Source organism: Aythya marila (genome assembly GCF_965140915.1).
Source record: "Aythya marila genome assembly, chromosome: 4".
Classification (NCBI taxonomy): domain Eukaryota; kingdom Metazoa; phylum Chordata; class Aves; order Anseriformes; family Anatidae; genus Aythya; species Aythya marila.
In genome coordinates this window covers 74,132,074-74,158,417 of record NC_139045.1, presented here as the reverse complement: position 1 = coordinate 74,158,417, position 26,344 = coordinate 74,132,074, and the positions used below count along the sequence as shown (strand labels likewise).

The 26,344-nt window shown below is 54.2% G+C and overlaps 1 protein-coding gene across 3 annotated transcripts in view; it reads right to left on the bottom strand.

Annotated features, from left to right (window-relative positions):
- Positions 1-2,212: 2,212 nt before the first annotated feature.
- The window catches only part of PTPRA (protein tyrosine phosphatase receptor type A), an 80,542-nt gene continuing 56,410 nt past the window's right edge, over positions 2,213-26,344 (bottom strand). For all 3 annotated transcript variants that reach the window (XM_082759188.1, XM_082759187.1, XM_082759189.1), the window contains 21 exons: positions 21,896-21,974; positions 21,092-21,463; positions 19,597-19,614; positions 16,492-16,576; positions 14,774-14,847; positions 13,006-13,142; positions 10,900-10,990; positions 10,522-10,598; positions 9,864-9,900; positions 9,093-9,190; positions 8,885-9,004; positions 8,018-8,184; positions 7,122-7,257; positions 6,666-6,815; positions 6,451-6,544; positions 6,026-6,102; positions 4,073-4,207; positions 3,864-3,989; positions 3,607-3,758; positions 3,317-3,452; positions 2,213-2,682 (listed from right to left, as the gene is read on the bottom strand). In XM_082759188.1, coding sequence (XP_082615314.1) covers positions 2,608-2,682; positions 3,317-3,452; positions 3,607-3,758; positions 3,864-3,989; positions 4,073-4,207; positions 6,026-6,102; positions 6,451-6,544; positions 6,666-6,815; positions 7,122-7,257; positions 8,018-8,184; positions 8,885-9,004; positions 9,093-9,190; positions 9,864-9,900; positions 10,522-10,598; positions 10,900-10,990; positions 13,006-13,142; positions 14,774-14,847; positions 16,492-16,576; positions 19,597-19,614; positions 21,092-21,463; positions 21,896-21,974 — 2,436 coding nt within the window. In that variant the 3' untranslated portion in view covers positions 2,213-2,607. The remainder of the gene's footprint in view (positions 2,683-3,316; positions 3,453-3,606; positions 3,759-3,863; positions 3,990-4,072; positions 4,208-6,025; positions 6,103-6,450; positions 6,545-6,665; positions 6,816-7,121; positions 7,258-8,017; positions 8,185-8,884; positions 9,005-9,092; positions 9,191-9,863; positions 9,901-10,521; positions 10,599-10,899; positions 10,991-13,005; positions 13,143-14,773; positions 14,848-16,491; positions 16,577-19,596; positions 19,615-21,091; positions 21,464-21,895; positions 21,975-26,344) is intronic.

Genomic DNA, 26,344 nt, shown 5'->3' with positions numbered 1-26,344 from the left:
GGCTGTGGGGTCGGGGTGGCCCCCACCCAGTACCCGGCCTCCTACCCGCTGCTGGAGGGGATGAGCACCCATGGGTGCTGCTCGGGGTGGGTTTGGGGTGGGGATGAGCACCCATGGGTGCTGCTGGGCTGGGATTAAGATGGGGATCCCAGGGGGTGTGAGCACCCATGGGTGCTGCTGGGCTGCTTCTGGGGACAGGGATGCTGGAGGTGTGAGCACCCATGGGTGCTGCTCAGGGTGGGTTTGGGGTGGGGATGCTGGAGGGGATGAGCACCCATGGGTGCTACTTGGAGTGGGATTAGGATGGAGATGCTGGAGGGGAGATACTGGGGGTGTGAGCACCCATGGGTGCTGCTGGGCTGGGTTTAGGATGGGGATCCCAGGGGGTGTGAGCACCCATAGGTGCTGCTGGGCTGGGATTACGATGGAGATGCTGGAGGGGAGATACCGGGGGTGTGAGCACCCATGGGTGCTGCTGGGCTGAATTTGGGGTGCAGATCCCATGGGGTTTGAGCACCCATGGGTGCTTCCTATGCTGGTTTTAGGATGGAGATGCTAAAGGGGACAGGCACCCATGGGTGCTTGCTGGGTTAGGTTTGGGATAGAGATGCCACGGGGTGTGAGCACCCATGGGTGCTGCTCGGAGTGGGTTTGGGATGGGGATGAGCACCCATGGGTGCTGCTGGGCTGGGATTAAGATGGGGATCCTGGGGGTGTGAGCACCCACGGGTGCTGCTGGGCTGAATTTGGGGTCGGGATGCTGGAGGGGATGAGCACCCATGGGTGCTGCTGGGCTGGGGGTTGGGGTGGCGATCCCAGGGGCTGTGAGCACCCCCGGGTGCTTTTAGGGCAGATTCGGGTCCCCCCACCCCGGGGTGCCCCCATTCCCCCCCCAGGCTCTCACCTGCTCTCGGCGGGGCTCTGGGCTGTGTTCGGGGCTCGGCTCTTTTTGTAGGGCCGAGCTCGGTGGCGCTGACGTCGGCCCCGTTCCCCGGGGACCTCGCAGCCAGCGTGCGGGGCTGGAGGATGCTCTGGACAGGCGGGGCGAGCAGCAAATCCCCTCCTGCCTCAGTTTCCCTCCCCCTTTAACAGATTTTCCCTTTTCCTCACCCATTTGCCCTTTGCCGCCCCAAATCCTGGGATTAAAGGGGATCCGGGCCTGGATTAGCTCCGGATTAGCTCTCCAGCCCTTGTTATTTGCAGAGGAGCCCACGGCCCCAAAACGCCTCAACCCAGCTCCGAGCATCAAGGAAGGGAAAAAATCCTCATCCAGTGACTCCTCGGAGCGAGAAAACTATTAAAATTGACCCTATTCACCCATTTTTTAAACAAAAAAGCGCTGCAGCACGGTGCCTTTAGGATTTTTTCTTTAGGGCTCCTCCTGTGCCCTGTCCCATCACATTTAGGGTTTCCCTGGATTTATCACCTGGGAGGGAGCAGCTGAATCCTGACCCTATGTGTGGCCATTGGGGTGCCGGGGGAAATAATGTGGGGGGACCCAAATCTCTGCCTGCAAAAAAAAGGGGGTGAAAAGAAGGCAAAAACAACACGGCCCCGGCCCCTAGGAGCTGAAATTCCCAGTTTTTAGGCCGAGGGTCGGGTGGAGCTGGTGCCGGCTTCATTTTAGGGCTGGGGAAGGAAAAGGGATGCAGGAGGACACCTGGGGTTTGGGGGAACACAATCCCAATGCCGGTTTGTGGTGTGGCCGCGGCTCCCCGTCGCCCCCACAAATTTGGGGGAGGGCTGGGGCCACCCTGGGTGAGCAGGGAGGGAGGCCCCGCAGCTGCAGGCACACCCCACACACCCGTTTCCTTCAGGGAGCAAAAAAATCCTATTTCTTTCCCCCTTTTTTCCCCCTTTTTTAGTGCAAACCCCACCCAGCACCGTAAGGCTCGGGTCCCAACCCCACCGACCCCGAAGGAGGCGACTTCTCCTGCTTCTTCCACACCCCCGAGGATATTTCCGTACACACACACACAGAGAAAAAGCTTTTTTTGTTGGTTTTTTTCCTCCTTTTTTTTTTTTTTTTTAAGAGCTGACCGGCAGAAAAATGTGAAACCATTTCCCTGCGAGGTTCGGGAAAAAAAAAAAAAAAAAGCTTGTGCTTGTGGGGGACGTTTCCAGAGATCCAGACTAGCTCGGCGGTTCGGTTTTGTTGCGTTTGTTGTTTTTTTTTGTTTTTTTTAAAAAAAAGCTTTACTCCCTCAAGAAAAAAAAACAAAAAAAAAAAAAAAAGAGAGATTTACAAACAAAATACCAGCCTGCAGCGGCTCTCCAGGAGAGAGGCGGTGTGACGACAGGAATCCAACCAGCACGCGATTTAATTCCCCAATAAAACATTGGAAAACAAAAAAAAAAAAAAAAAAAAAAAAAAGGAGCCGACAGTATCTGCACTAAACACGTTGCTACATATAAAATCTCCAGCTAAGATGAAGCTCGTGGTACCAACCTCTAAAACAGTTAAGATATATACACGTATTCTGGGGGGGTATATTAACAAACAGAATATTACAAAATATTAAAGAAGGCAACTCTTCTGTCATTTTTTTTTTTGTCTTTTTTTTTTTAAGTTTTTTGTCTTTTTTTTGTTTTTTTTTGTTTTTTTTTTCACTTGAAGTTGGCGTAGTCTGAGAAGGCGTCGATGTATTCCTGCACCACCTTGTAGCAGAATTCGTACTGTTCCTGCGGGGAGCAGAAAAGCAGAGGGTTAGGCAAGAAAAAATCCACCTTTGAGGAATACCAAGGTGATTTGGGGTCTGTACCCTGCTGTTACTGTTAGCAGCTGCCCCCATAAGAAGTATTTTATGGCTCTTGTGGGGCTGGGAAAGGGGAGAAACCCACGAGGGATGTCTCTGGATGGAGGCAGCAGGAACTGCTTTCCTCCTCCCTTCCCTGAAGTCCTGTTCTGAGCCCAAACAGACTTAAAAAAAATCCCCGAGCATCCTCACAGCCCCTCTTGTTGAACCTCCTCCAGCCCTGTCTGCTCTTTTCCCTGCCATGCCGACTGCCCAAGTCACCCCAAGATGAGTTTCCAGGCTGTTTTTAAATAATTACACGGGGTAAGGGGTGAGGATGTCCCCAAAAAGGCTCCTCCAGCTCAAAAAGGGGGCGATGCACTCAGCCAGCCCAGCTCCGCTCCCCCCATGTCCCAGCAGGAGGATGGGGAAGGAACCTCCTCACCCGCCTCCACCCCAAAAGCTTTCATGTGTGGGGGGGAAAAACCTTCAGCAGGGGAAGTTTTTCTCCAAAATCTCCGGGAATTGAGCCCCCAGAATGTCTTCAGAGAGACCCAAGGAGCGTGCTCGGCCGCCCTTACCAGTGTCTGCACCATATGCGGCCTCTGTAGTCGTAAGCTCTTCACCGTCTGAAAGACGTCGAGGATCCCTTCTGCCTTCACCCTTTCCAGCACAGTGCTCAGCGCGCAGAAAGTTCCCGTTCTCCCCGCTCCGGCACTGCCACAGAGAAACCCAGAGGTGAAGGAATCCACCCACCGTGCCCCGCTGGTGTTTTTTCATCGTTTCCACGCACCACCCAAGCCGCACGGTTTTAAAAACGCCGGTGTTTGGAGGAGAAAACGAAGCCAGCCCCGAATTTCGGGGTTTTTACCTGCAGTGCACGGTGATGGGGTGGTTGCCCGACTGCTGCTGCTGCTTCTGCACGGCCGCGATGATGTTGATCATCCCCTTCCCGTCGCTGGGGATCCCAACCTCGGGCCAGCCGTGGAAGTGAAACTGCCGGATCTGCCGGCTCTTGTTTTCCTGGTGGGGGGAGAGAGCACAACGGGAGCTCAGCACAATAGGAAGAGGAGGAGGAGGAGGGAAAAGCTGAGGCCTCCCCCAAAAAAGGGCCAAGGTGGCTCTTACCCTGGTGTTGGTCACCAGCAGGTCCCGCACCGTGTAGCTCTCGCACTCCTCCTCTTTTTTCAGCTCCACGGTGATGTCCCCGTAGGACACGGAGCCGTCGGAGGGCCAGTACTGGGCGCACTTCTCCTGGGAAAGCATTGCAGGAGGGGTCAGGGGGGGCTCCGGTGCCTTTTAGGGCTCACCTGGATGCGGCCAGGCTGTGCTTTTACCTGGCCTCTCTCCTCCAGCTCCGTCAGCATCACGATGGAGCAGGATTTCCACTCCCAGATCATCCTCCAGAAGTCCTCTATCGTGTGCTGCAGCGGCCCTTGGCTGGCGATGTAGGAATCCTTCTGGCGATAACCCTGCACGGAAAGAGAGGAAAAAAATGTGGTTTTGGGGAGAAAACACCCTCGAACCTTTTTTTGTGGTGCCCAGAGAGGCTCTGGGAGAGGTGTCACTGCTCTGCTGAGAAATCTCCCTGGGAGCAGCGCCCCCGTGGAGCTCTCCGTGTGATTTAATCCTGCAAAGAGCGCGGCGCGGGCACTCTTCATCCCGCCTGGAAGTGCCAAGTGAAAGGGCAGGCCAGATTAGCAAACCCTCTCTGCCCTATTCCTCCACGCCAGGCAGAGAGGCCGAGGTGCCCAGGCTGCTCGTCGCGGCTCCCCGCGCCGTGCCAGGCTCTCCGCACGCTCAGCTCCACCAGCTTGAGGTCTGCGTGGGAGCTCTCCCCTCCAAAATAACCAAGAAATGGTAAATCCGGTGGATTTGGGGGCTTTCTGGCTCATTCCGAGTGGGGACTGAGTGCAGCACCGTGGCTGTCTGTGCAAATAATCGCAGCCTGGCTGCGGGCAGAGCCATCTGCCTTGGTTTGACCAGCCCCAAAAACTTGGCAGCTGAGGCACCGCCAGACAAAGCTCTGCCACGGCGAGCCCTTCGTTTGTGCCAAGCGCAGCTGAGGCAGGATCCAATTCCCCAGGTGTGCGTGGCCCTACGTGGCTGGAGGAGAAAGGTTTGGGTTTCCAGAACTCCTAAAGACACGTCGAGAAGTCTGAACTTCGTGGCAATCACGGCTGAGTGCTCCAGTTCTGCTTCCTCCCGGGGATTTGGGGAAGAAAGGAGCAAAAGCAGGCGTTGCCAGAAGTCAGGGTGACTCCGCTCCGCCAGAAGAGCACGAAAACCTCCACCGCTCCCCCGTGACCTCACGGCAGGCTGACTGCAGATGTTTCGTCATTCGGGGCTCGTCATTGAAACGAAGCTCAGCGGAGGCAGGAAATTGAGCCCTTGACAAAATTGCCTGCCTGACATTTCGCCTTTCTGATCTAGACCAAGCAGGCTGCTCGCATCCGCCTTTCGGCAGCAGCTGACGCAGCCACAGCACATGCAGGGACCTGACAAGAGGGATTTTTTGGGGGGAGAAAAGCTCATTTGGGACGTTGTATCTGGGGAATGCATTGATTTTACGAGTTCAGCCCGTGGCAGTAATTACCCTTTGGGGGAAAAAAAAAAAAAAAAAAGCCCCGCCGCCGTGAGGAAATGATATTAGAAATTGGGCTGGGAGAAATGATGCTAGAAAAAAAAATAAATGGTGTTAGAGATTGGGCTAATTCTTTGTCACTTCCCCAGCGCTGCACAAAGATAAACACTGCTGGGAGGCGGCCCCCTGAAGTCAACAGGATTACTCAGGAGAAAAAAGGCTGTGCAATCACCGCTGTCCTCCTCGGAGGGAGGAAAGCACTTAACCTCCCCGCCTCATTTCCTGCAGCCACCGGGACAGGTGTAATGGGATTGACCTGGTTTTCTCCAGGGTTTTGGGATCCGTGCAGCGCTCCGTGAACTAATTTGGGGGATGTTTTCTGACCAAACGAGCCATGAAGCAATTACTTTCATGGCTTTGGGCATCCGCTTCTCCGAGGCCATCGTCAAACCCCGGAGCTGCAGAAGGGAGAGCAGGATTTGGAGGCTCTGCTCAGGCTCTACATCTCCTCTCCCACTCAAGCCACGAAGAAACTGGGGGTACAGACTGAGAACCCGCTGCCTGCACGGTTTCTTTGAGACAAACCAGTGCTAAAAAAGCAAAGAGAAGTGGCAGGAAGCTTAGGAAACCTGTAGGAGAAGGGGTTCAGGACAAATCCTTCCTGTAGGGAGAAGTGTGAGGTGGGAGAAGATTCGAGAAGACTCACGTCAATGAAGGACGCGTTTACGTAGTCTGTGTTTTCTTCACCTCTCTTCACTGGAATGATTACTCGGTTGAATTCATCTGAAACAGAAGCAAAACGATCAGAGTTTTGGGGAACTTTATTGAGAATCACGCGTGGCCTTTGGCTGGGAAGTCACCAAGCCCTAAATGAGACACAGGAAGATAGGGGACGGGAGCCCTCTGCTCATTTAGGACAAGAAGACTTGGTTCTGCCTCCTGCCATGCCCTGATTTGGGGGGACTGGAGCAGGGAGAAGGGTGCCAGGGTCCTGAAAACCCACCTCACCTTGACCCTGTCCCTTCATGCTGTCCCTGCCAAACGTCCTCCCGAGTCCCCCTCCCACCTCAGCCGCCCTCTGCCCCCACAAACGCCTCTGTCCCCCTCCTCGTTGTCCCAGCCCAGCCTTACATGGAATTATCTGAAGCACCCTGTTCTTCTTCATGTTCGCCGGCAGATTGCCCGTCCTCATCTTGTCGTTCTGAATCTTGATCGACGTCAGCTTCTGCAGAGGAAGAAAGGGAAGCAGGGAGAGCTTTTTGGGGCCAGCAGAGGAAAACCAAGCACACGAGGCTCCCTGCTGCCCCGGCACGGGCTGAGCAAACCAGAGCAGGAACCAGGCTCACCTTGAACTCCTCTTCCAGGCCGTTGCTGCTGGTCCCTGGCACCTTGTTGTAGATCTTCTGGAGGTGGATTTCTAACGAAGTCACCTCCAGCTCCGTGTCGCCGTAGAGATAGTGCTCCAGCAGCGCTTGGTATATGAACACATACTGCATCTGGAAAGGGTGCAAGGAGAGGCCCTCAGCTCCCAGGGGGACCTCAGTGGGCACCCCGTGAGGGCTCCGAGGCTTTATTTGCTATTCCTGCAGGAATCTGACCCAAAGCTGCGAGGGAAAGCTGGTGACTGCAACCAGCGGGACCTAACGAAAGGCTCCCTCGACACAGCTCTGTCTCAGCGCTCCTCCCAAACCCGGGGACGACCTCGAGCTGCAGGCGGAGCCGCTGCAGGGGGCTGTGGGGCCGAGAGTACGAAGGAAAACCCAAAGGAGAGCAGCCCCAGGGGCGCAGAGCAGCGTGCTTACATCTGTCTGTACCATCTGGCAGCGCTGCGCCCGGATTCGGCTGACGAAGCCGTAAACGTCCACCTTCCTCTCGGCGTGCATCATGTCCAGCATGGCATCGATGACGATGAAAGTGCCCGTGCGTCCCACCCCGGCGCTGAAAAGGCAGAGGGGACAAGGAATAAGTTGCTGCAGCAGCGCCGAGAGCCCTGTGCCGGAGCCTGGAGCTGCCCAGAAAACAGCAAATTGGGTTTAGGAGAAGGGGGAGGTTTCTACCCGCTGCCCTTCCGCCCTCCACACTGTGAGGGTGAGCTTTATTTCGGTGCCTGGTGTTAAGGAGAGATGGAAGATGAGGCTGGGTGATGCTACGGAGAGCCTGAGCCCTTTCATCTGCTGCCTCCTGAGAAGGAAGCTGGAAAGTTGGACTCAGGAGGTGGCAAATCTTTAACCAAATCTTTAATCTCTGCCTTTAACCGTGGGGCTTTCCCTTTCGGAAAGGGACACAGCCTCCTGCAAACCCCAGGGGTGGTGCTGAGTCTGCATCTCGCATTAACAACGTGGTTTCCCCCTCGCAGGCTGAGCACCAGCTCCCCACAGCTCAGGATGCTGCCCTCACGGGCCCAGAGCACCAAGGGAGGTGCCTCCAAAGCACAGGAGGGGATTTTGGCTCAGCTCCCACTGAATCGAGCTGCACCAAGTGATCAAGAAGCTCGCTCAGATCAATTTATTTATTTATTTTGAATGTTCCTGTGTGGACAGGCCGAAGCTCGCAGCGTTAAATAACAAGTGGGAATAAAAAAAACAAAAAAAAAAAAAAAGAAAAACTGATGGAAAAAAAAACATCCTTTGGGTATTAAATAGAAGATGCTCCCCAGGCAAGCGGGGAGAGGCGGAGGTTAGCTGTCACCGGGGCTCACCTGCAGTGCACCACTATGGCTCCTGCGTACTGGGGGTTACAGGTCTTCACCTTCTTCAGGAACTTCAGCATCCCGATGGGAGTGAAGGGCACCCCGAAATCGGGCCAGCTGGTGAAGTGGAACTGCGTGACGAGGCGCTGAGGCTTCTTGTTCGTGACGTCGCCTACCTGCAGGGGAAAGGCGGGCTGGGTTTCATCCCAAATACTTAGATTTACTTTCTTTTTCCCAAAAGCAAGGGGGGCAGAGGGGGAGCTACGGCCCCCAGGCTGAACTTAGCAGGCTTAGGAAGCGTCGAACCAAAGCTCCAGGGCCGGATTTGGCTCTAAAAGGCTGTTATTTTAATTGCTCTGCATCATATCCTGCATCCTGCGGGTGGCCTTGGAGCTGTAAAACACCAGAGCAGCTCCTACCATCACCCAGGTGATGCCACCTGCCCAATTTCATCCCCAACCTGACTCTCTCATTCCCCACGCCCCCCGCCAGTTTTGTCGCCTGCCTCTGGGAGCACGGGGAGAACAACCAGTGACGAAGGCAGCCGGAGCCTCGGAGGGTGGGACGAGGGAGTGACGGATGGGAAAGGCGAGGAAAAGCAACGCGCACGGCGCTGGGTTTCATCTCGGCTCGTGAGGCAGAGCCGGCTCCTGTGGAGGCACCGACAGGGACAGCGACTGCTGGAGGATTTTGGGGCTGAACGCCAAACCTGGCTGCTGCCTGCCTTCAGTGGAAAAAAGGGTCCCAGGCACTCGAGGTGAGCACGTTTGTAATAACTCTGGTTCAAAAGGGAGGCGGGGATGCTGCGGGGTGAGCCTGCGGAGGGCACCGGCCCCGAGGAGGGATGCGAGGAGGGATTTGGGGGGGGTGCAGCACCTGCTGGATGCAGAACTTGCGCACGGTGTAGTCCACCAGCACCGTCACGTCCTCCACGGACACGCGGATGTTCCCGTAGGTCCAGCAGCCCTGATCCGGCCAGTACTGAGCACATTTACACTGCGGGGAGAGACGGGAGGCGGGCAGCTGAGCTCGGGAGCAGAGTAGAAGAGAAGAGGGCGGAGAGAGGCGAAAAGCTGCCACCCACCTCCTTCCTCTCCTTCAGGTTGGTCACCATCACGATCGTTGCCGTGTTTTGCTCCCAGATCATCCTCCAGAAGTCGTTCACCGTTTCTTCCTTTGGTCCTAAGGGCAAAATGAACAGATGGGGTTGTTATCAGGGAAAGGAAACGGCCACACGAGAGCTGCTGCGAAGCCGTGGCTGACGCCGAGATGGTTTTTGCCGGTAGATGTCAGCACAGGATGCGTCCCCGGGGTAAGTTGGCTAACCCAAACAACAATCCTATCACACACAATAGCAGGGCTTTTTTTTTTTTTTTTTTAAAGGGACTGGATGCTTTTTATGACCGGGAATTCCATTTTTAGCCCCAGAAAGGGGAAATCAGACACACGGAGCGTGGAAACAACTTGCCCAAGGTCACACGGGGAAACCGTGGCCGTCGCAAATAGCACGCACGAGTCCTGCCCCCGAGCCTTGTGCTTTAACCACGGGATCCTATTTCAATATGGCACGGGAAGGAGCCAGGCAAGGAGCTGACTCAACCTCCACATCCCCTGCCAAGCCCGAGGCTAAGGGCGAGCCAGGAGAAAAAAGGAGAGGCAAAGCTTTGCCCCGGCTGGGTGACAGGAGAGCTGCTGTCAGGCTCTGCTGGGAGCTCGGGAAGAGTTGTGGCACACCCGCAGAAATCCTTTTTGGGGCCAAGCTGTGGGCCAGTCCAGCCTCCTTTCACCCCGAGCAGGGTCCACACAGGGCAGAAAAACCCAGCCCAAACCCCTCGGGGCACAACCGGGTGCTTACCTTGTGCAGCAATGAACTTGTTTTTCTCTTGGTACCCCTGTGGAGAAAAGGAGAAAAAGGGGAGATGAAAGACCAGCATTTGCCCAAGGCAAGAAACAGGAGATCAAATTAATAAAAAGCAGGATTTTGTATTCATACGAGCACTATAAAGTGAAGTTTATACTCTCCCACTCTCCAAAATCATCATTTCACTACCAGAAGGCACAGACCCTGCTGCCCCCTAGGAGCCGAGTAGGGCAAAGATATTTCTCAACACATTTTAGCCAGACTGCCTGATCTCTTTTTCAGGTCCAGCCCTGCAAGCTGGGAAGTACCTGTGATTAATCAGCCCCAGGAGCCGTCAGCTGTTAATCAGAAATCCTCTGCTCACTGGGAACGGCTCCCAAATCCCTCCCAAAGTGGCTGGCTTGGGCTTCACAGCACCCCAAGGAGCTTTGAGTTATTGCAGAAGGGGGAGGAAAGCGAGGTGTGAAGGGATGGGGCTGAGCAATGGCAGAGCTCCAGGTGGAATTTATGAGTCCCAGCTCCCCGCCTCGTGCTCCCATCACTGGAACACGTTCACCCCTGTCCTCGAGGGTCCTCCCCCAGACAAAAGTCGCACCCCATAAAAGCCACACACGTGGCCGGGCCCTGCTTCGTGGGGAAAGCAGCCACTTACATTAATGAAGGAGGCATTAATGTAGTCGGAGTCAGGAACCCCTTCGACGGGAGTCAGGTGAACCCTGGAATGATCATCTGGGGAAAAATGACAAGTGGGCATTAAGAACAAAAACCCCACGGGGCTGGAAAAGACGTTTTTTGGAGCAGAGCCTGGGCTCGGTGGGTCCCCAGCCCGGCTTCGCTGCACAAATAAATGATTTTGTGCCCTCAAATTCTTCTCTGAACGTGCCTGGGGAGGTGCTGAACCTTACCCAAGGATGGATGCTGTGTGTCTAAAGCTACAGAAGCTGCAGCAGCCTCTCGGGGAGGTGAGACCACCCCTGCAGTGTCCTCCCTCACCCGGACCCCCAGCCCCACCGGCCGCTCTGCTACCTACAGGGCAAAATGTTCACGTATCGGTTCTTCTCCTTGTTCTCCTCCTTGGAAGCAGCTTCGCACGTGGCCTGAATGGGACACGCTGGGAGAGCCTGCAAGGGCACAAAACGGGGTTTGGGGTGATACCATCCCGCACCAGGGGGCTCGTGGCACTGCTAAACGTGAAGGAGGCAGGGCTCTGGCACGGGTCAGGAGTGCCACGTCTGAGCATCCCATCTGAGGGGCAAAAAGGAGGGGCAAATATTAACTTTTGCCCTTCTTTGGTCTCCAGGAGGTAGGCGAGTAGCAGCTCCTGTCCAGGGAAAGAAAATGAGAGCACAGAGGGGCTGCCCTGCAGCTCTCTGGGCAGCACCATCACTCCTGGGTGCTCAGCTCTCCAAAATCCATGGGTCAGCCACACCACCAGCCTGCCCCAGCTCTGCTAACCCTCACCTCCTCTCCCTCACCTTCACCCCTGCACTGCTGCTTGCCCTCACGCAGCTCCAGGTGACCACTCGGACAGCCTGGGCTGAGCAAATCCCTTCCCAGAGGCTCTATCTGCAGCCTCCAGCCCCACAAACACGAGGTGGCAGCAAAGCCTCCAACACCAAACCCACCAGCACGGGGTTTCGGGAGCTCGTTTCTACGCAGGGAGGCTCCTGCTGAGATTTCCTCCATTAACAGCCAGGCCAAACGTGACCAGACTGAAGCCCCAGCTTCAAAATCCCACAGCCCGAGTACCCGCAGGGTACTGTCCCCACCAGGAAGCTTTCTGTGCAACCCAGCAGTGGGTTTTCTTTCATTAATTAGGCTGGTGGGGAATCCAGCTAGCCCAGCAGCTCTGGTGTAATGCTCCAGACAGTTATTAGCTTCGTCCCCTGCCTCATCACCTCTCTCAGCATTGCCTGTTACTGCCTGGCCGAGACGAAACCGTATGAGGTTCATCATCACGAGGGGCTGTAGAACCACGCAGAGGCTTTAGAGATCTTAGAAGAGATGATCAGAGCACGATACTTGACTTATTGCCAAAATCCATCAGTGCTGAAGGCCAGGTGCTGTTCTGTAAATCATCATCGTTCAGACTAAAGGTTAACAGCTCACTTGAGCAGACTGGGTCATTTCCATTCCTCTGTCAGAGCTCTTGTTTTGGCTGTTTGCGGATTTGGGACAACACCACGGCACAACTTTAGAAGCAGTTCGTGTTGGTGGTGTTTCCCTCACAGCCACGAGGATCAGGAGGAGAGGAGGCAGCACCGGGGAGGAAACCAGCAGCCTGGGATGCTCTTCCAGAGCTCCTCCACCTCAAAACATTCATGATACGTCCTGGCCCCAAAAACTGAAAGCCCATAGTGCAGCCTGCTAGCAAAGCTCTCTGCGTTGTGTAGTGAATGCAAGGATAGCCCTGCTCATTATTTATCAACTCAATTATCCCCTTTGCTCGTATGACACCCCCACACTGGGATCCCTGCAGGTGGGAGAAGAGCCTTCAGCATACCTGCAAATCACAAACACTCCTCACTAACCTGCTTTAAACACAAGATGAACCTAGACAATGGGACGGAAGATGCCAAGAAAAGCCTGCAAAATGAGAGCAGGTGGGTGGGCAGACAGGCCCACTCAGGCAAAGAGACAGAGGGATCCTACAACGCAGTTACGAGGGTAAAAACCTCTTTGTGCGTTTTGCAATAAATATGTAAAAGTCTCCGAGTAGCTCCCACTTTGATGTACCAGCTGTTTTGTCTCCGCTCTTCTGCCAAATGAGACCGGGATTTTTCTGCTGTGTGTCACACGCCCTACACTGTTAGCCGCCTGCCTGAGCTGCGGGATTTCAGGGAAAGAAGGCAGAGATTTGAATTCTCTCTCCATCCCGTTCTTCATTTCATCAGCTGTGAAACTGCTCTCTGGCCGCAGATAATCACTGCCCCCCTTGCAATAAACACCCATCGCTTTGCAGAGGAGCAGAGAAGCCTTTTGGACCCGTCTGAAAAATGACCACCACCCCGTACCGACTTGGTTGTGTCCACTGGAAAAAAACACTGCCAGGGAGTGAAGAAACCCCTTTATTCAAGTGTCCCGCTCCCATCCATCCCTTGAGCTGCGGGAGAGAGGGAGAGGCAAAGGCACTCACGTTGAACTCTTCTCGGAAGAGCTTGTTGTCATCTGCCATCCGGCGGTTGATCTCCTCTTCCAGCTTGTCGACGGGCAGAGGAGGGTATTTTCTGTTGGTGCTGGGGGACCTGGCGAGCAGCGGCATGCTCTGAGGCTCTGCAACGACACCCAGGCATCAGAGGTGTCCCCCAGCCTCTCCTCCGTGCCCGGCACCCATCCCCAGCACCCACCCTCGCCCAGGTGGGCAGAAGAGGCTCCCCCTGCCCTGGGCTGTCTTAGTTTGGGGCCACCTGACCCTGCTCATGGATTTTGTTCCTCCTTTGGGCAAAAATGTGGGGATGCTGTGATAAGGGGAAACTCTGTCATCACCCTGGGGCTGAGCATCGCTCTTTCGTACAGCCAGGATGCTGAAATGAGGCCCAAGCCTCATTTCTGGGGGATGGACACCAGGGTCTGTTGTGACAGGGCAAGGGGGAATGGCTTTAAACTAAAAGAGGGTAGATTTAGGTTAAATATTAGGAAGAAACTCTTCACTTTGAGGGTGGTGAGGCCCTACCCAGGCTGCCCCAAGGAGCTGTGGCTGCCCCATCCCTGGCAGCGCCCAAGGCCAGGCTGGATGGGGCTGGGGGCAGCCTGGGCTGGGGGCTCGGGGGGCTCTGAGGTCCCTTCCAACCCCAACCATCCTTTGCCTTTTTGAACACTACCTCATCTGAATTCATCCTTCACCCTCGTTAACCCAGAAAGTTTGGCAGGATGACCGTGACGTAACTCCCAGGTGAGCACAGCAAGGGCTGCTCTCGCCTGTGGTTTCACCGCGCAACGCAAGCAAAGCCAAGAAAGGCCACGTGAGGGTTATATCAACACGACTGACGGTTTATAAAGTTCACACCTTAGCTTACAGCAACATAAAGCTCGGGCTGGGAAAGCCTTAGCTGCCAAGATGAAAAAAAAAAGGTGCTGATTTTCAGTTAGCGCTCACTTGTAAGGTGTCTGCTTCATATGGGGGAGCTCAAATAAAGGATGGGAACTGGGTCTGAGAGGTGGAGGTTCCTCTTCAGCTCTTACAGACACCGCTCACATTACAGCAGGTTGCCACAAGACTTTTTAATTGCATTTGTGATTTCTGTGCATCCTTCAGAAGTCTGAAAAGGTTTTTATAAAGAAAACCCAATGCATTCCCTGCTTTCTCTCTGAAATGTTAAATGGGTGCCTATGGTCAAGACCTCCACAAGAGTTTGAATCCCCTAATTTAAAAGGGGAGAAGGATGTTGAATTATTTGACGAAGGTGTGTTTTTTCAAAAAAGGTGCTTATTTGAGTCACACAGATATTGTGGATATTCAAAGGGAATTGCAAGCAGTTCGGTTTTGGAAGCCATCACATTACTAAACACTTGAGGGAAAACATTTGTCACTGGAATTCAAGGAGGGAAGAGAATTCTCATTTTTATAAAAGTGTGTCAAAATCATGGAAAACAGAAAGTTCCGAACAAGAAAGAAAGGAAAACACAGATTAGAAAAACATCTTCCTGCAAAAACATTAGGGGAAACAAAGCCAGGGCACCCAGCCCTCTGGCCGCAGCGGGCCCTGCCTGCTGAAGTTGCACTGGGCTCAGACTGCTACAGTGCCAAACACATGGGTTTCCTGGACTTCTACAGGGCTCGGTTTTATAAATAAATAAATAAATGAAAGCAACTAAAACAATCCATTTGTGTTTTGAAGGAGGAATTGGCCTGCTCTGTAAGCCTCTGCCCCCTGTCCCCTAAGTCATGGCAGCACAGGCCTCACCTGCATCGTCTGCCCGGCCATTGGGCAAGCGGAAGGAGTTGGAGTGACTCCCTGCCTGCTTGTATTTCTTGAACCTAAGGAAAACAAAAAAAAAAGGGGAGTTAGAAAATCAGGAGTCAGCCACCAGGGGTTGTGCCTGGAAACCTGCTTCTGCTAAAACGGGCCTGCGAGACCTCCCAGCAGCCTGCCTGTACCTAAAGGGGAGCTGCAGGAAAGCTGGGGAGGGACATTTTGTCAGGGGGTGTAGTGATAGAACAAGGAGTAATGGCTTTAAACTGAAAAAGGGCAGATTTAGGTTAGATACAAGGCAGAAATTTGTCACTATGAGGGCGGTGAGGCCCTGCCCAGGCCACCCCGAGGAGCTGTGGCCGCCCCAGCCCTGGCAGTGAGGGGAATTTTATGAATTCGCTGTTGGATCCAAGAGGCGAACAAGCAAACAGCGCTAAGGGGACCTGTAAAATCCTGCCCATGGACACAGCTTCCAGCCAGCTGCTAGCAGAAAGGCTGCAGGCACAAGGTACAGGCCAGGAGGACGGCCTTTAAGGCTGGTTTTTACAGAGAGCACCCCAAGGAGCTCCTGCGCCGTGGGCTGATTCAGCAAAGCCCATAAAACCTAAGTTCATCCATTCTTATTCAGCAAAGCCCTTCTCTGTGTGCTTTTAACTGGAAGCATGTGCTCACTCCCCATTTCCCTGAAGTTAAGTGTTTTGCTGAATCACTGGGAAGGCACATGGGGAGCGAGGCGAACAGAAACCTTTTCTTTTCTTCCAGGCCTGGAGCTGGCTCTGGTGCCAGGTGGGGAGGACTCAAAATGTTGCTGCTGCCGACCTCCCGAGGCAAAACTTTCCTTGGGTTCACTGCTGCGAGAGCAGGCCCTGAGCCAAGAGACGAAGGGAATTTTTCTACCACTAAGGAAATTGCCTTTTTTTTTTTTTTTTAATTATTTAATCACCAGAACGTTGAGTAAATTAAAATGTTTACTGCAGGTGAATAAACACCCTCTTCCAGCTGAACAGGCGTGCGCTCAGGAGCTGGGTTCATTAAGGGTATGGTTTTGAGCAGCCCAAATGCTTGGATTTTTTCTAAAAGGATCTAAAAAGGCTTTGTTGGGCTCCAACTCCAGCTGCAGCATAAGCCGGTGCTCCTGCCAAGCTCCAGTGCCCACCACCATGCAGTGGGAGAGCTGCTTCCACGACATACAGGTGTGGTACATGAGGCATAGCTTGGCTTCCACGGATGTTGGATCATGTTTGATATCAAGATAGGAATGAAGGAATAATGCACCTTCACACACAAAGGACTTTCTGGCTCAAAAGTTGCGTGCAGCTTCCCCAGGTTACTCAAACCATCACCCTGAGCCTTGCAAGGAAACCTTACCTGCTCTGTAACTGCACAACCAGGACTTTAGTTTAGCCTGTCCTACTAAACAGCACATTTTCACTAACTCAACAAGTATTACGTCACGTAAGGAATAGCTTTATAATGAAAGGAATACGCAGCATTTATTAAATAACCCCAAGCATATTTTTCATTATCCTTACTGACTTCTTTTTCTAACGCTGGCTGTGTTGATTTGCATAGCTTAGGAAACAGAACAAAACGGAACAACAGGCTCACGATAGGAAGCAGCCACTCATTTGCTTATTCCTGCTTATTCCTGTTCATTCAGCAATTCATTTCTGTCAAGTAAGAGAAGCCAGCATTAAAGCATTTCTTACCTTAACATGTACAGCACAATAATAATAAATACTATGACTAGGAGGGAAGACAGGGCCACCATCACAGCAATAATTGGAGTCTCATCTGCAACGGGAAAAGAAAGGTGCAGTTACCAGCTGCTATCTAAAAACATCCAGAGCCACAATTTAACAGGGCAGAGCTCTACAATTTCTGCTTTCAAACAACACAGTAACTCATTCAGGTTGCATTTGTCAAGGTTGGCAGTGAAGACAGGTCCACGACCCGATACTCAAGGAGGACTGATACACCAGGGTTAGATTAAAACCTGCCAGCATCACTCGCAGCACCTCGATTTTCTCTAAGAGCTGGAAACTGTGACCCTGGAGATGAAAACTGCTGTTGAGAAAGCTGCAAGAGGGGAGACGTGGGCCACACTAGGGGTTCCTTCTGCACAATTCAAAGTGCCCACAGTGGTCCACCTGCTGCAGGGCTGAAATTTTTGCGTAGCATCTTCTGCCTGTGTCGTATGTGAAATTTCTAAATATGCCCATGAGCTCTGGAAAATCCTAATATAGAAATAGGTGAAAACCGTGGCTTTTGTAAAACCACACAGATGCTGTGTATTATTTAAAACAGTCATGATTTTGCTTCCAGTTTCACGTCCAGTAAGAGGCAACGCTTCCACTCTAAGTCTTGACTCCGACTGTGTTCAGCCTGGGGCTGAGGATCCTTAGGGAGGCTGTGGGTTATGTGCTGGTCGTCTGCCTGCTTCATCACAAAACAGTGTCTGAGCTGCAGCAGACGTGGCCTTCAGCCCCTGCTTGGACTTCTCTCCCCCTGCAGACACCGAGCAAGCAAATCCCCCAGATGCAGCTGGAAGACAAGCAACGCTAACCAGAGAGGAAAACGGCCCTAAAGGGCATGTTCCAGATAAATCGCAGCAAGGCCAGCAGGGGGGATTTTAATTTTCCAGCAGCTCTGTCAATCTGCACGGGCCACCAGGCTGTGTCTCCATGTCTCAGCCCCTGGGGCTCCCGTTTCCACCTTCTGAGCATCCTCTGCGCGATTCCAGCCAGCACGTCTTCCCAGCAGGATTTAATCCTCCGACAACAGAGCTACCAAGGCACGCTCTGGTTATTTCTGCATTTTCCCTTTCTGTGGCCACGAGGCCTCGAAATGTTATTCTGACCAACAGATGTGTGATTTTGGGGTAATGACTTGTAGGTGATCACCTAGCACTGCAAACAGAGTAAAAAAAACAGAACTCCCCCAGTCTAAATTCCCCCGAGGGAGGAATTTATCCAGCCCGCTTGCTTTAAAACCCTTCTCGGTGCCTGCCAAGCTTCCCAGACAAACCACTGCCTGGACAGGAGCAGGCTGCTGGCAGCCGCCGTGATTTACGGGCAGGGGTTTCGGCATCTGGCAGCAGGATGCCGGGGGGTTTGCAGCGTTTTCTTTCGCCACATCTGGCTCGAGGAGTTAAAGCTTCTCCAGCGCAGTCGCTCACCAGCTCCTCGCTGCCCAGCCCTGGCAGGAAATGAGCCCGAGGGCCCCAGCAGGTTCCTTCCCTCTGGGAGATGTGGTGAGCGGTGCCAACGCTCCTGCAGCTCCTGCTTTGCTCGCTCCTTGCTCACAGCTTGGCCCTGGGGAGTTACAGCTGGGGTGGCATCACTTGTAGGATAAGAAGGGCTTCGAGCCTTTGCTTTCAGGGACTTGAAATGCCAAAGCAAACGTGTAGGTCCGGCGTGAAAGGCATCGAGATGCTTAAATCTCATCCTGGCAGGACCACGTCTGCGATTCGAGGCACCCCAGGCTCTGATCTGCAGGCTGTCATCTCCTTATCACACCATGCAGGACGGTGCTGAGCTCATCGCTGCCACCGGCTGCCCACAAAACTGGAGGCAAACGCTTTGAGGAGTGCCAAGAAACCAGGAGCACAAGCAGGATCACGGGGTTCAAAGAAGCGGAAGCGAAGATGCAGGGTCAGTATTTCGGAAAAGGAACAGCGTGTGAGATGCTGGGGAAGAAAACCCCACAAGGCTGGCCCACGGTCACGAGGGGGAGCAGAAGGAAGCGCCTGGCCCTGTCCCCAGGTCCTGAGCAGCCAGGCCAGCTATTTTCTCTGCAAACGCCATAAAGAGCCCACAAGGGCAGATTGGTAATGCAACCTCATTTATTTTCTTGGTGTGTTTCCTTCCCAGTAGTGTCTGGGAGGTGGAGGAAGAAGAAGGCAGGACAGACAGTGTGGTTTGGGATAAAGTTTGGGATAAAGGTTTTATAAAAACTGCAGCAAAGCCTAAAGAAAATCCTATCTCCACCACAGCCAGCACGGAAGAGTTCATTTGGATCGAAGCATTTGCACCAAAACCTCAGCTCCACCTGAAATTCCAAGGAGAGGAACGCGTTACGTGGAGGATCCAACCAGGGGATATCCCAATCTGCCTTTTTTCTCTAAAATCCAACCAAGACAGGAGAAAATCCGAGGTGAAACTAACCCGAGGGCAAACCCTCCATCAATCTGCATCTTCTTATACACACACCGTGTCACATCCCCACCACGTCGCACCGAAGACACATCTTTGGTGAAGCCCTTGCGTTACCAGCAGCTGGCAGAGGTGATTTTTTGGAACGAAGAGCCAAGGCTGGTGCTTCTGAGAGGCAAAATCTACCTTTTATCTCCATAATTTCATCCGTCATGGGTGTAAGCGCTGTCACCTTACCAGAAATGCACTCCTGCTCCTCCAAGAAAGAATTGTTCACATCGTTTGCAGAACGGATCCTGGTCAAATAGGGTAGGTGGCAGTCAAGGAAGGGAGTTCAGAAGGAAAAGAGGAGGAAATTTCTCGAGCAGCTGCTCGGGACTCCGTCACTGTGCAGAAGGCGGTGCTGCTGGACTCGGCGTGTGCAGCAGGAGCTCCTCGTATCTCACAGGGTGTGCACAAACCGCTCCCAAATTGCTTATTTTAAAAAACAAGAGCCCAACACTTGCTAAGACACCAACACATCAGCAGCTCTTGGAAAGAGCTCGAGATCCACTTTGTAAAAGTGAGTTAGAAAGCGTGTGAGGAGAGCCCTCTGCTAGCAGAACACTGCTGGAAATGTCTTTACACGGGGCTTGAATAAAGATGAAATAAATTTCTTACCTCTTCTGTCGGAGTTACCTGCAGAAAAATAAAACAGAAGTCTCTTAGCAACGAAGAAATAGATGTTTTAATAAGATCAAAGCCTGAAATAGCAACAGATTTAGCAACTGTCATCGTCTTCCTGCACGTTTTGCTTTCAAAACGCCAGCTACTAAAGGCAGGAGGAAATAAACTTCAGCCTTCACTTAGTAGGAAGGGAAAAGGAACAAAATGCACATTTGTAGCTTTGCTGGGTACAGAAGATTTATATCTAGGTTCAGAGAAGCAGGAGCTGCCTGTGCGGTGTGTAATTCCTACAGCTCTTCCACCCCAATCTGTGCAGATGAATGGAGAAGGCAGCCCTAAAACTAACTCTGCTCCTTGATAAATCTCTGGAAATAAAGGGGGAATCGGCTCGCCCGTTTGCTCAGGGGGCTGGCTCCAAGTGGGAAGCCACCTCCAGCCTTGCCACAGCCCCCGTGTCACAGCACAGGGCGAAGAGCTCCCCACAAATAGTAACACAAGTCACAAAATCACAGCAAAGACAAAAAAATATACGAATCCAGCCCCCCTGCGAGCAGGCATCGTGTTATAAAGTCCCAGTTTCGGCTGTGCTCAAGGCTTTTGCCTTCGTTCCTCTCATCATTTTTTGCTCAAATGAGAAAAATGAGCGCCAAGAGGGGAAGGGGAGCAAGGATGGCATCTTGTGGAGCATGGCACGGGCATTTTCTGTCCCAGGGACAAGGCTGGTGGGCACGTCCTGGGAGGCACAGGGCTGGAAACCACCTCGGGGCTCTTGGGTTTGGGCTTCAGGCCGCACCCAGCCTTGTTCCTTCGGGACCTGCACTATCCCTGATGGAGGAATACCAGCTCGCCTCCCCAAATAAACCCTGCCAGATGGGTCTGCATCATCCCACATCCCCAGCTCGGCTGATTTTGGTTCATGAGCCCACCGGGCAGCTTCTCCTAGGAGCCAGCTCTCACCCCTGCTTGGCCACCGCTAACCAAAGCCTTAAATCCTTTGGGATCTCCTTGTGCAGCGTTAAAAAGTGTGGGTTAAGCCCACAGCTGGCACCAAAATGCAACAAAAGGGCTGTGTAGCGACGCTCTGGGTGATGCAGCTCAGCACCATCCTGGTGTCATTTATTCCTGTGGCTTCCACAAGCTCCCTGAGCACCGATTTTTTACCCAGCACCTCGGGGCTGTGCACAAAAAGGGATGGATTTCGTCTGTGACAGTAGTGGGATGAGATCCTGGGACTCCTGCTACGCCCAGGATCTCAGCAAGAAGCTGCTGCTGCTTTGTTTTGTTGTTCCCTGTCTGAACTGCAGAAACCAGAGCAGGAAAAATGGGTTTGGACCTCGCGACTTCAGCGAGCTGCGGATCCCATATCCCGCACCCCTCCTCAATTTGCCCCGCGGTGCCTTCTCGCTCCTACTCCTCCCCAAAAACGAGAGAAGGGAGGAGAGGAGCAGAGCCCGGATGGCAGAAGGAAGGGGTGAGGAAGGTGCCTTACCGTTGTGGGAAGCAGAAGAGGTCTCCTGGCTCGGCAGCGTGGCGCTGACATTCCCCTCGGTGGCCTCCGCTGGGGTGCTGGGGGCCGCGGTGCGCGGGGCGGGCGGCGCGGCGCTGGGCAGCAGCGGGGTGGCCGGAGGCACCGGGGTGGGCGCCGACGTCCCCGGGGTGGAGGAGGCGTTGGGGACGAGGACGGTGGCGCTGGGGGAGATTTGGGGGGCTGAGGTGGTGGGCGGCTCCGACGGAGGGGTGGAAGCAGGCGCCGGGGAGGTGGCGTTGAGGCCGCGGGCGCTCGTCGTCCTGCCGTCCTCGGGGGCGGCCGTGGGAGACGGGCTGGGGCTCCTGGAGGAGGTGGGCGCTGCCGTGGGGGGCTCTGGAAGAGGGAAGAAGCAGAAAGGAGCACCCTGAGACAGCCTTCTGCGGGGTGTAGGGGTGTAGGGGCTGGTTTGTGACCGCAGGGGTGTAGCACACGAGGGGAAAAGCCAGCAAAAAAATCCCCATGTACAGGGCAGAGAGCTCTGTGCGTCATGGAGATGTGAATCCTATAAAAGCAGCTCACTTGAGTACCTAATATGATATGGGGAAGGCACAAAATACAGAGCTCCTATCCCTCTTAAGACAGGTTCAGTATTTACTAGGATAAAGATCTGCAGGTGCCTTCTATGAGCACAACAATTTCTCAGGTGCTTTTACCACATCTCAGCTAACCAAAAGGCAGGAGAGGTGAGATACCGAGCACACGAGCCCTGCTTTCACCCTAAAAATGGTTTAGGGGAACGGTGAGGCGACGAGGAGCACGGCTTACCTGTTGTATCATTGTGAGCACCTACGCTGATCAGGCCGCTTCCCAGCAACAGGACGAAGAACCACAAATCCATGTTGACCTGGAAAAAAAAAGATCAAAGAGGAGTTATTGAAAGTGTCACCAGCTGTGTCCCAAAGTAGTTCATAGCGGGGATGCTGCTTGGTCCTGGACGTGGAGAGCTGGGGTCCCTGTATATGGGCAGGGTTTATTTGGATGGCCACACGTCCCCAAACGGAGAAATCCCAGCCTGGTGGACCAGGAAAGGTGGGAAGGGACGAGGCAGGGAATGGAGGTGATAAAAACCCGCACGGAGGAGCTCACCACAGAGCCGTGCCCTGCAAAATTTCCCAGGAAGAGCCCTGCAAAATCCCAGGATGATGACACCAGGAACATCACTTTTCCCAGAAAACCCCCAGGCTTCCTACCCCAGCCCTTTAATCCCACGCTGCAAGATTTTATGGTTTTTGTTTGTTTTTTTTTTTTTCCCCCAAAAAAAGCTCCTAAAGCCCAGGTACTTCGACTCGTTTCACATTGTTCGTTCTCGTCGTGTTTATCCGAAGATGCTTCGGTCGAGACCCATCCCAAAATCTGGGCAAAAGGACAAGGCTGAAGTCACCGACAGTGGGAACAGCAGAAACACGGGGTCCTCCCAGCCCCAGCCGGCCCCAAAGTGTCCTCCCACCACCACCACCTCCCTTTTACGATCTCTTCCTCCCCCCTGATGACCAACTGGCTGAATATTTCACTGAGCTCAGGGGTCAGGAGGCCGGACAGACCCCTTTTGGCCACAAGGAAGGGAAGCAGAGAGGAGCCAAACCCCAGATGTAAGAGCTTCCCTTCATCGTGCCGCGTGGCCGGCCCCACATCTGCTAGGACTGGCTCTGAGGGGCCCCAAAAATGGGAGCAGCCACCCCTGGGGCAGGTTTAAATGCAGGTTGTGGTGCCTGCCTGCATCACCTTGAACCCTTTTGGGTTTCCAGGTGCTGGATAGAGCAGGGCTGGCCTCGGAAAGCCTCCCCGAGGTGCTGCTCCTGCATGGGATGCTCTAAGGATGGGCACGGCTACCCAGGGATGCTGCAGAGGCAGGGTCTGGCTGGCACACAGCACTCGGTGCTCAATATATTTGGTGCAACCTGTTAATGGGACGGTTTTGGGTGTGAAAAGAAAGGTTTTTGAGGCTGAAGGATGGACAAGAGGGATGCACGCGCTCCCTGCGCATCCTGGGCGAGCTCTGGAGCTTTTTAGGGCTTTAGGGAAAAGCCGCGAGCACTGAGAGCGAAAGGACCCCGGGCAGCCCCACAAACATCACCAGAACATGGAAAAAAAAAACAACAGGGAGCTGTTTCTGTTCCCAGACACTGGATTCATCCCCAAAAACAGATCTGGAGGAGCCAGCGAGTGCCCAAACGCTGCGTCACGCGGGGCTCCGTCCCGGGGAGGGGGGCTCGCTCCCAGCCCCTGCCCTTTAAAACCCCTCCTCATCCCCACAGGCGCCACGAATCAACGTCACCCTGCTGGGTCCCTCCCCGTAAAAACCCTCGTGGTTTTTACCCCCTCAAAAAAAGCCCGAGCGACCCGAGGCTCCCTTCCCCCTCGGCTCCCCTCCCCGCTGGTTCGGAAGCCGGGGAGGAAATACTTGTCATGTTATCAGCCCTTTGGCTGCCTGCAGCATCCTGTGAGCGCCACGAAAACACCCTGACGTCACGTCTCCGGCTCTGCCAAGGGGCGAGGAGCCCGCTGAAGCCCTCGGGTTCAGCCGGAGGGGATTTGGGAACGATCCCAAAGCCAAAGCTTTCCGCTGGCCGAGCTCCCGGGGCCGCGCCGAGGGTGCCCCCGGAGCCGCCGCGCTCGGAGCTTTGGGGTTGGGGTTGGAGAAAGCTGCAGGGCTCGTGGGGAGGATTGGTGCTGGCACCTTTGGGGAGGAAATAACTGCTTGAGGAGGTAAAGAGTGGCTTCGAAATGGTATCGGAGTGCTGCCAGGAGGGGGATCTGGCCGCAGGAGCACCTCCCGGAGAGCAGAGGCAGCCGGAGCCGGGCACTCACCGAGCACTGCTGGGATTTATCCCCTTATCCCCTCTGCCATCCTCCTAATTCCTGTGGAGTGAGGCGATCCCGTTCTGTGTCAGGCAGGAGACGTGACCCCGATGCTGCCCGGCTCTCCGGGATCCCCAAAATCATTTTACAGCTGTCTGGAGGATGCTGAAACGCCGCGGCACAGCCGCCAGCACCCGGCTGCCCTGTGCCAGCTCCACCCACAAGGAAAAATAAAAACTTATTCCCTTCTCCCCCTCCTTTTTTCTTTTTTTTTTTTTGGCAGGGGAGAGGGCACGACCAGGGTTTCACTGCCGAGCCCTTGGAGGCAGCTCACAGCAGGGCTCGACGGGAGCAAGGGCGAGGAAAAAGAAGGGGGACAGCCGGCTTTGTGTGGTGGCGCAGCCCTCCTGGATCCCAAGGGATGCCCCAAAAGGCCGAGACAAACCCCTCTGCTGGGGGTTTTGGCCCAGATGGGGCAGTTCCAGCAGCTCCTCGTGGGGCAGAGGAGCGGGATCACGAGTGCCCAGGCGTTTTGCTGCTGTCGTGGGGAGGGGATGCTGCTTTTAGGGGGGGGGAAAGCGTTTTGCTGCGCTCCCCCGGAGTGACTAATCCCCCCCGCGTGTGTCTCCCAAGCTACACCGAGGGCTTTGATGTCTCAGTGAGCAGCATTCCCCCACCCCGCCCTCCGCTTTTCCACTCCTCAACAGAAAAGATGAATCACGACAGCGACCGTTCGCCCTTCCTTAAAATGCGCATCTCTTTTTTTTTTTTTTCTTTTCTCCCCCCTTTTAAACAAGCAGGCGCCTTCCACTCCAGCGCCAGGAGCAAGGACGAGCTCGGGGCTTTGCTTTCTCCACCCCTGAGCGCCTGCCCAACCCGTCCTCAAGCTCCATCCCCCAAATTCTCGCTGTTTATTCGGCACGAGGGAATTTGGAGCCCTCTTTCGAAGAGCTGGTAGCACAGAGGGGGCAACACCGAGGTACGTGCGCAGGGAATTAGGGACAGCGATGTGAAATCACCCCGGGTGGGTTAGGAGAAGAGGATCGGGTGTTCCCCAACCCGAGCTGGGAGGAAGGTTGTTCCCCGAGGTCCTTTCCTAGCTCTGCTGCTGCCAAGTGGGACACCCCGAGGCTCAGCCCCATCTCCTGTCGCACAGCCTCACAAATCGGCTTTTTACTCCCCGGATGAACGGCACCGGCTTAATTCATTCACAAATACCCACGAGGACCTTTGAGGCCGCCGTGAAGAATAACCTGTGATCATTTCGGGAGGGAAACACGCAGGGATCTCAGATCCAGGACGCCCTCGGGGCTGGGAAGGAGCCCCCAGCAGCGAGCAGCACCGCGGGTGCCACCGGCGCCACGTGCTCACGGCGAGCAGCTCGGGGTAAAAGCCCCAGTGACCTCTGCAAGAGCCTTTATGGGGTGTACGAGGTGAGCATCACCTCCTAGGAGCTGAGAACGAACAGAAATGAAGCTCCTCAGTGGAAAAGAAGCCGTGAGAGATGCCTCAAAAGGAGCCCAGGGCTGACCAGCACCGCAGCACTCCGCCACCCTCCGAGCGGAGACACCACTGGGAGCTGCCTGAGCCCCTTGGAGGGATGGAGCTACAAAGAAAATTATTTTCCTATTAATATTTTTCCTAATAATGCTCCTAATGAGGCTGGGCTTAATTTGCCTGCTGCTGGCATCCCAGCTGGCTGAGGATGGACCCGTGTGGGGGGCTCACGCGCCACTGTGCCAGCACAAATTGGGATGGGTCCGTGCCCAGCGGGTCTGCAGCACCTCCACTTTCCTCCTGTCCCGTGTAGGGTTGGTAAAATGAACTCTCCAGGGGATGTAAGGTGTGGGTAAGTCGGTGGGAAAGCGTGGAGGGGGATGACGGGGGATGAAGGGCTTTTTGGAGCTGCAGCACTGGAGAATGAGCAGCCGGAGGGGGTCCCAAAAGGACCCAGCGGTGATCAGAGCGGTAAAAGGCACAAAGCCAAAAAAAAAAAGGTGAAATGTTAAGAAAAATGGGAACGGTGAAGCCAAGCAGGAGGGAGCTGCTGGGCCAAAGGGTGCAGGGAAGGAGCGGTGCTGAGCTTCGATTAAAAAAAAAAAAGTCAGGTGGTACAGGAATACATCTGTTTTTTCAAGAGCATCTTTTCGGGTTTCCCTTTCTTTGTTCCAGGCACCACTTGTAGCACACGGAGAGGAATCGCTCAGCCCCGCAGCTCCGTTCCAGAAGGACCTTTAGGATGGCTTTAGGATGGCTTTAGGATGAAGCCCGGCCACTATTTAGCCCACCGGCATCCCTACCCGACACGATGCGCCCTGGAGAGCGAGCAAACGGTCCGTGGGCAGGGAAAACAAGGGCGAAAAGAGGGAGCCAAAATAAAATGAATGAAAGCAAAATAAAATAAACGGAGCCAAG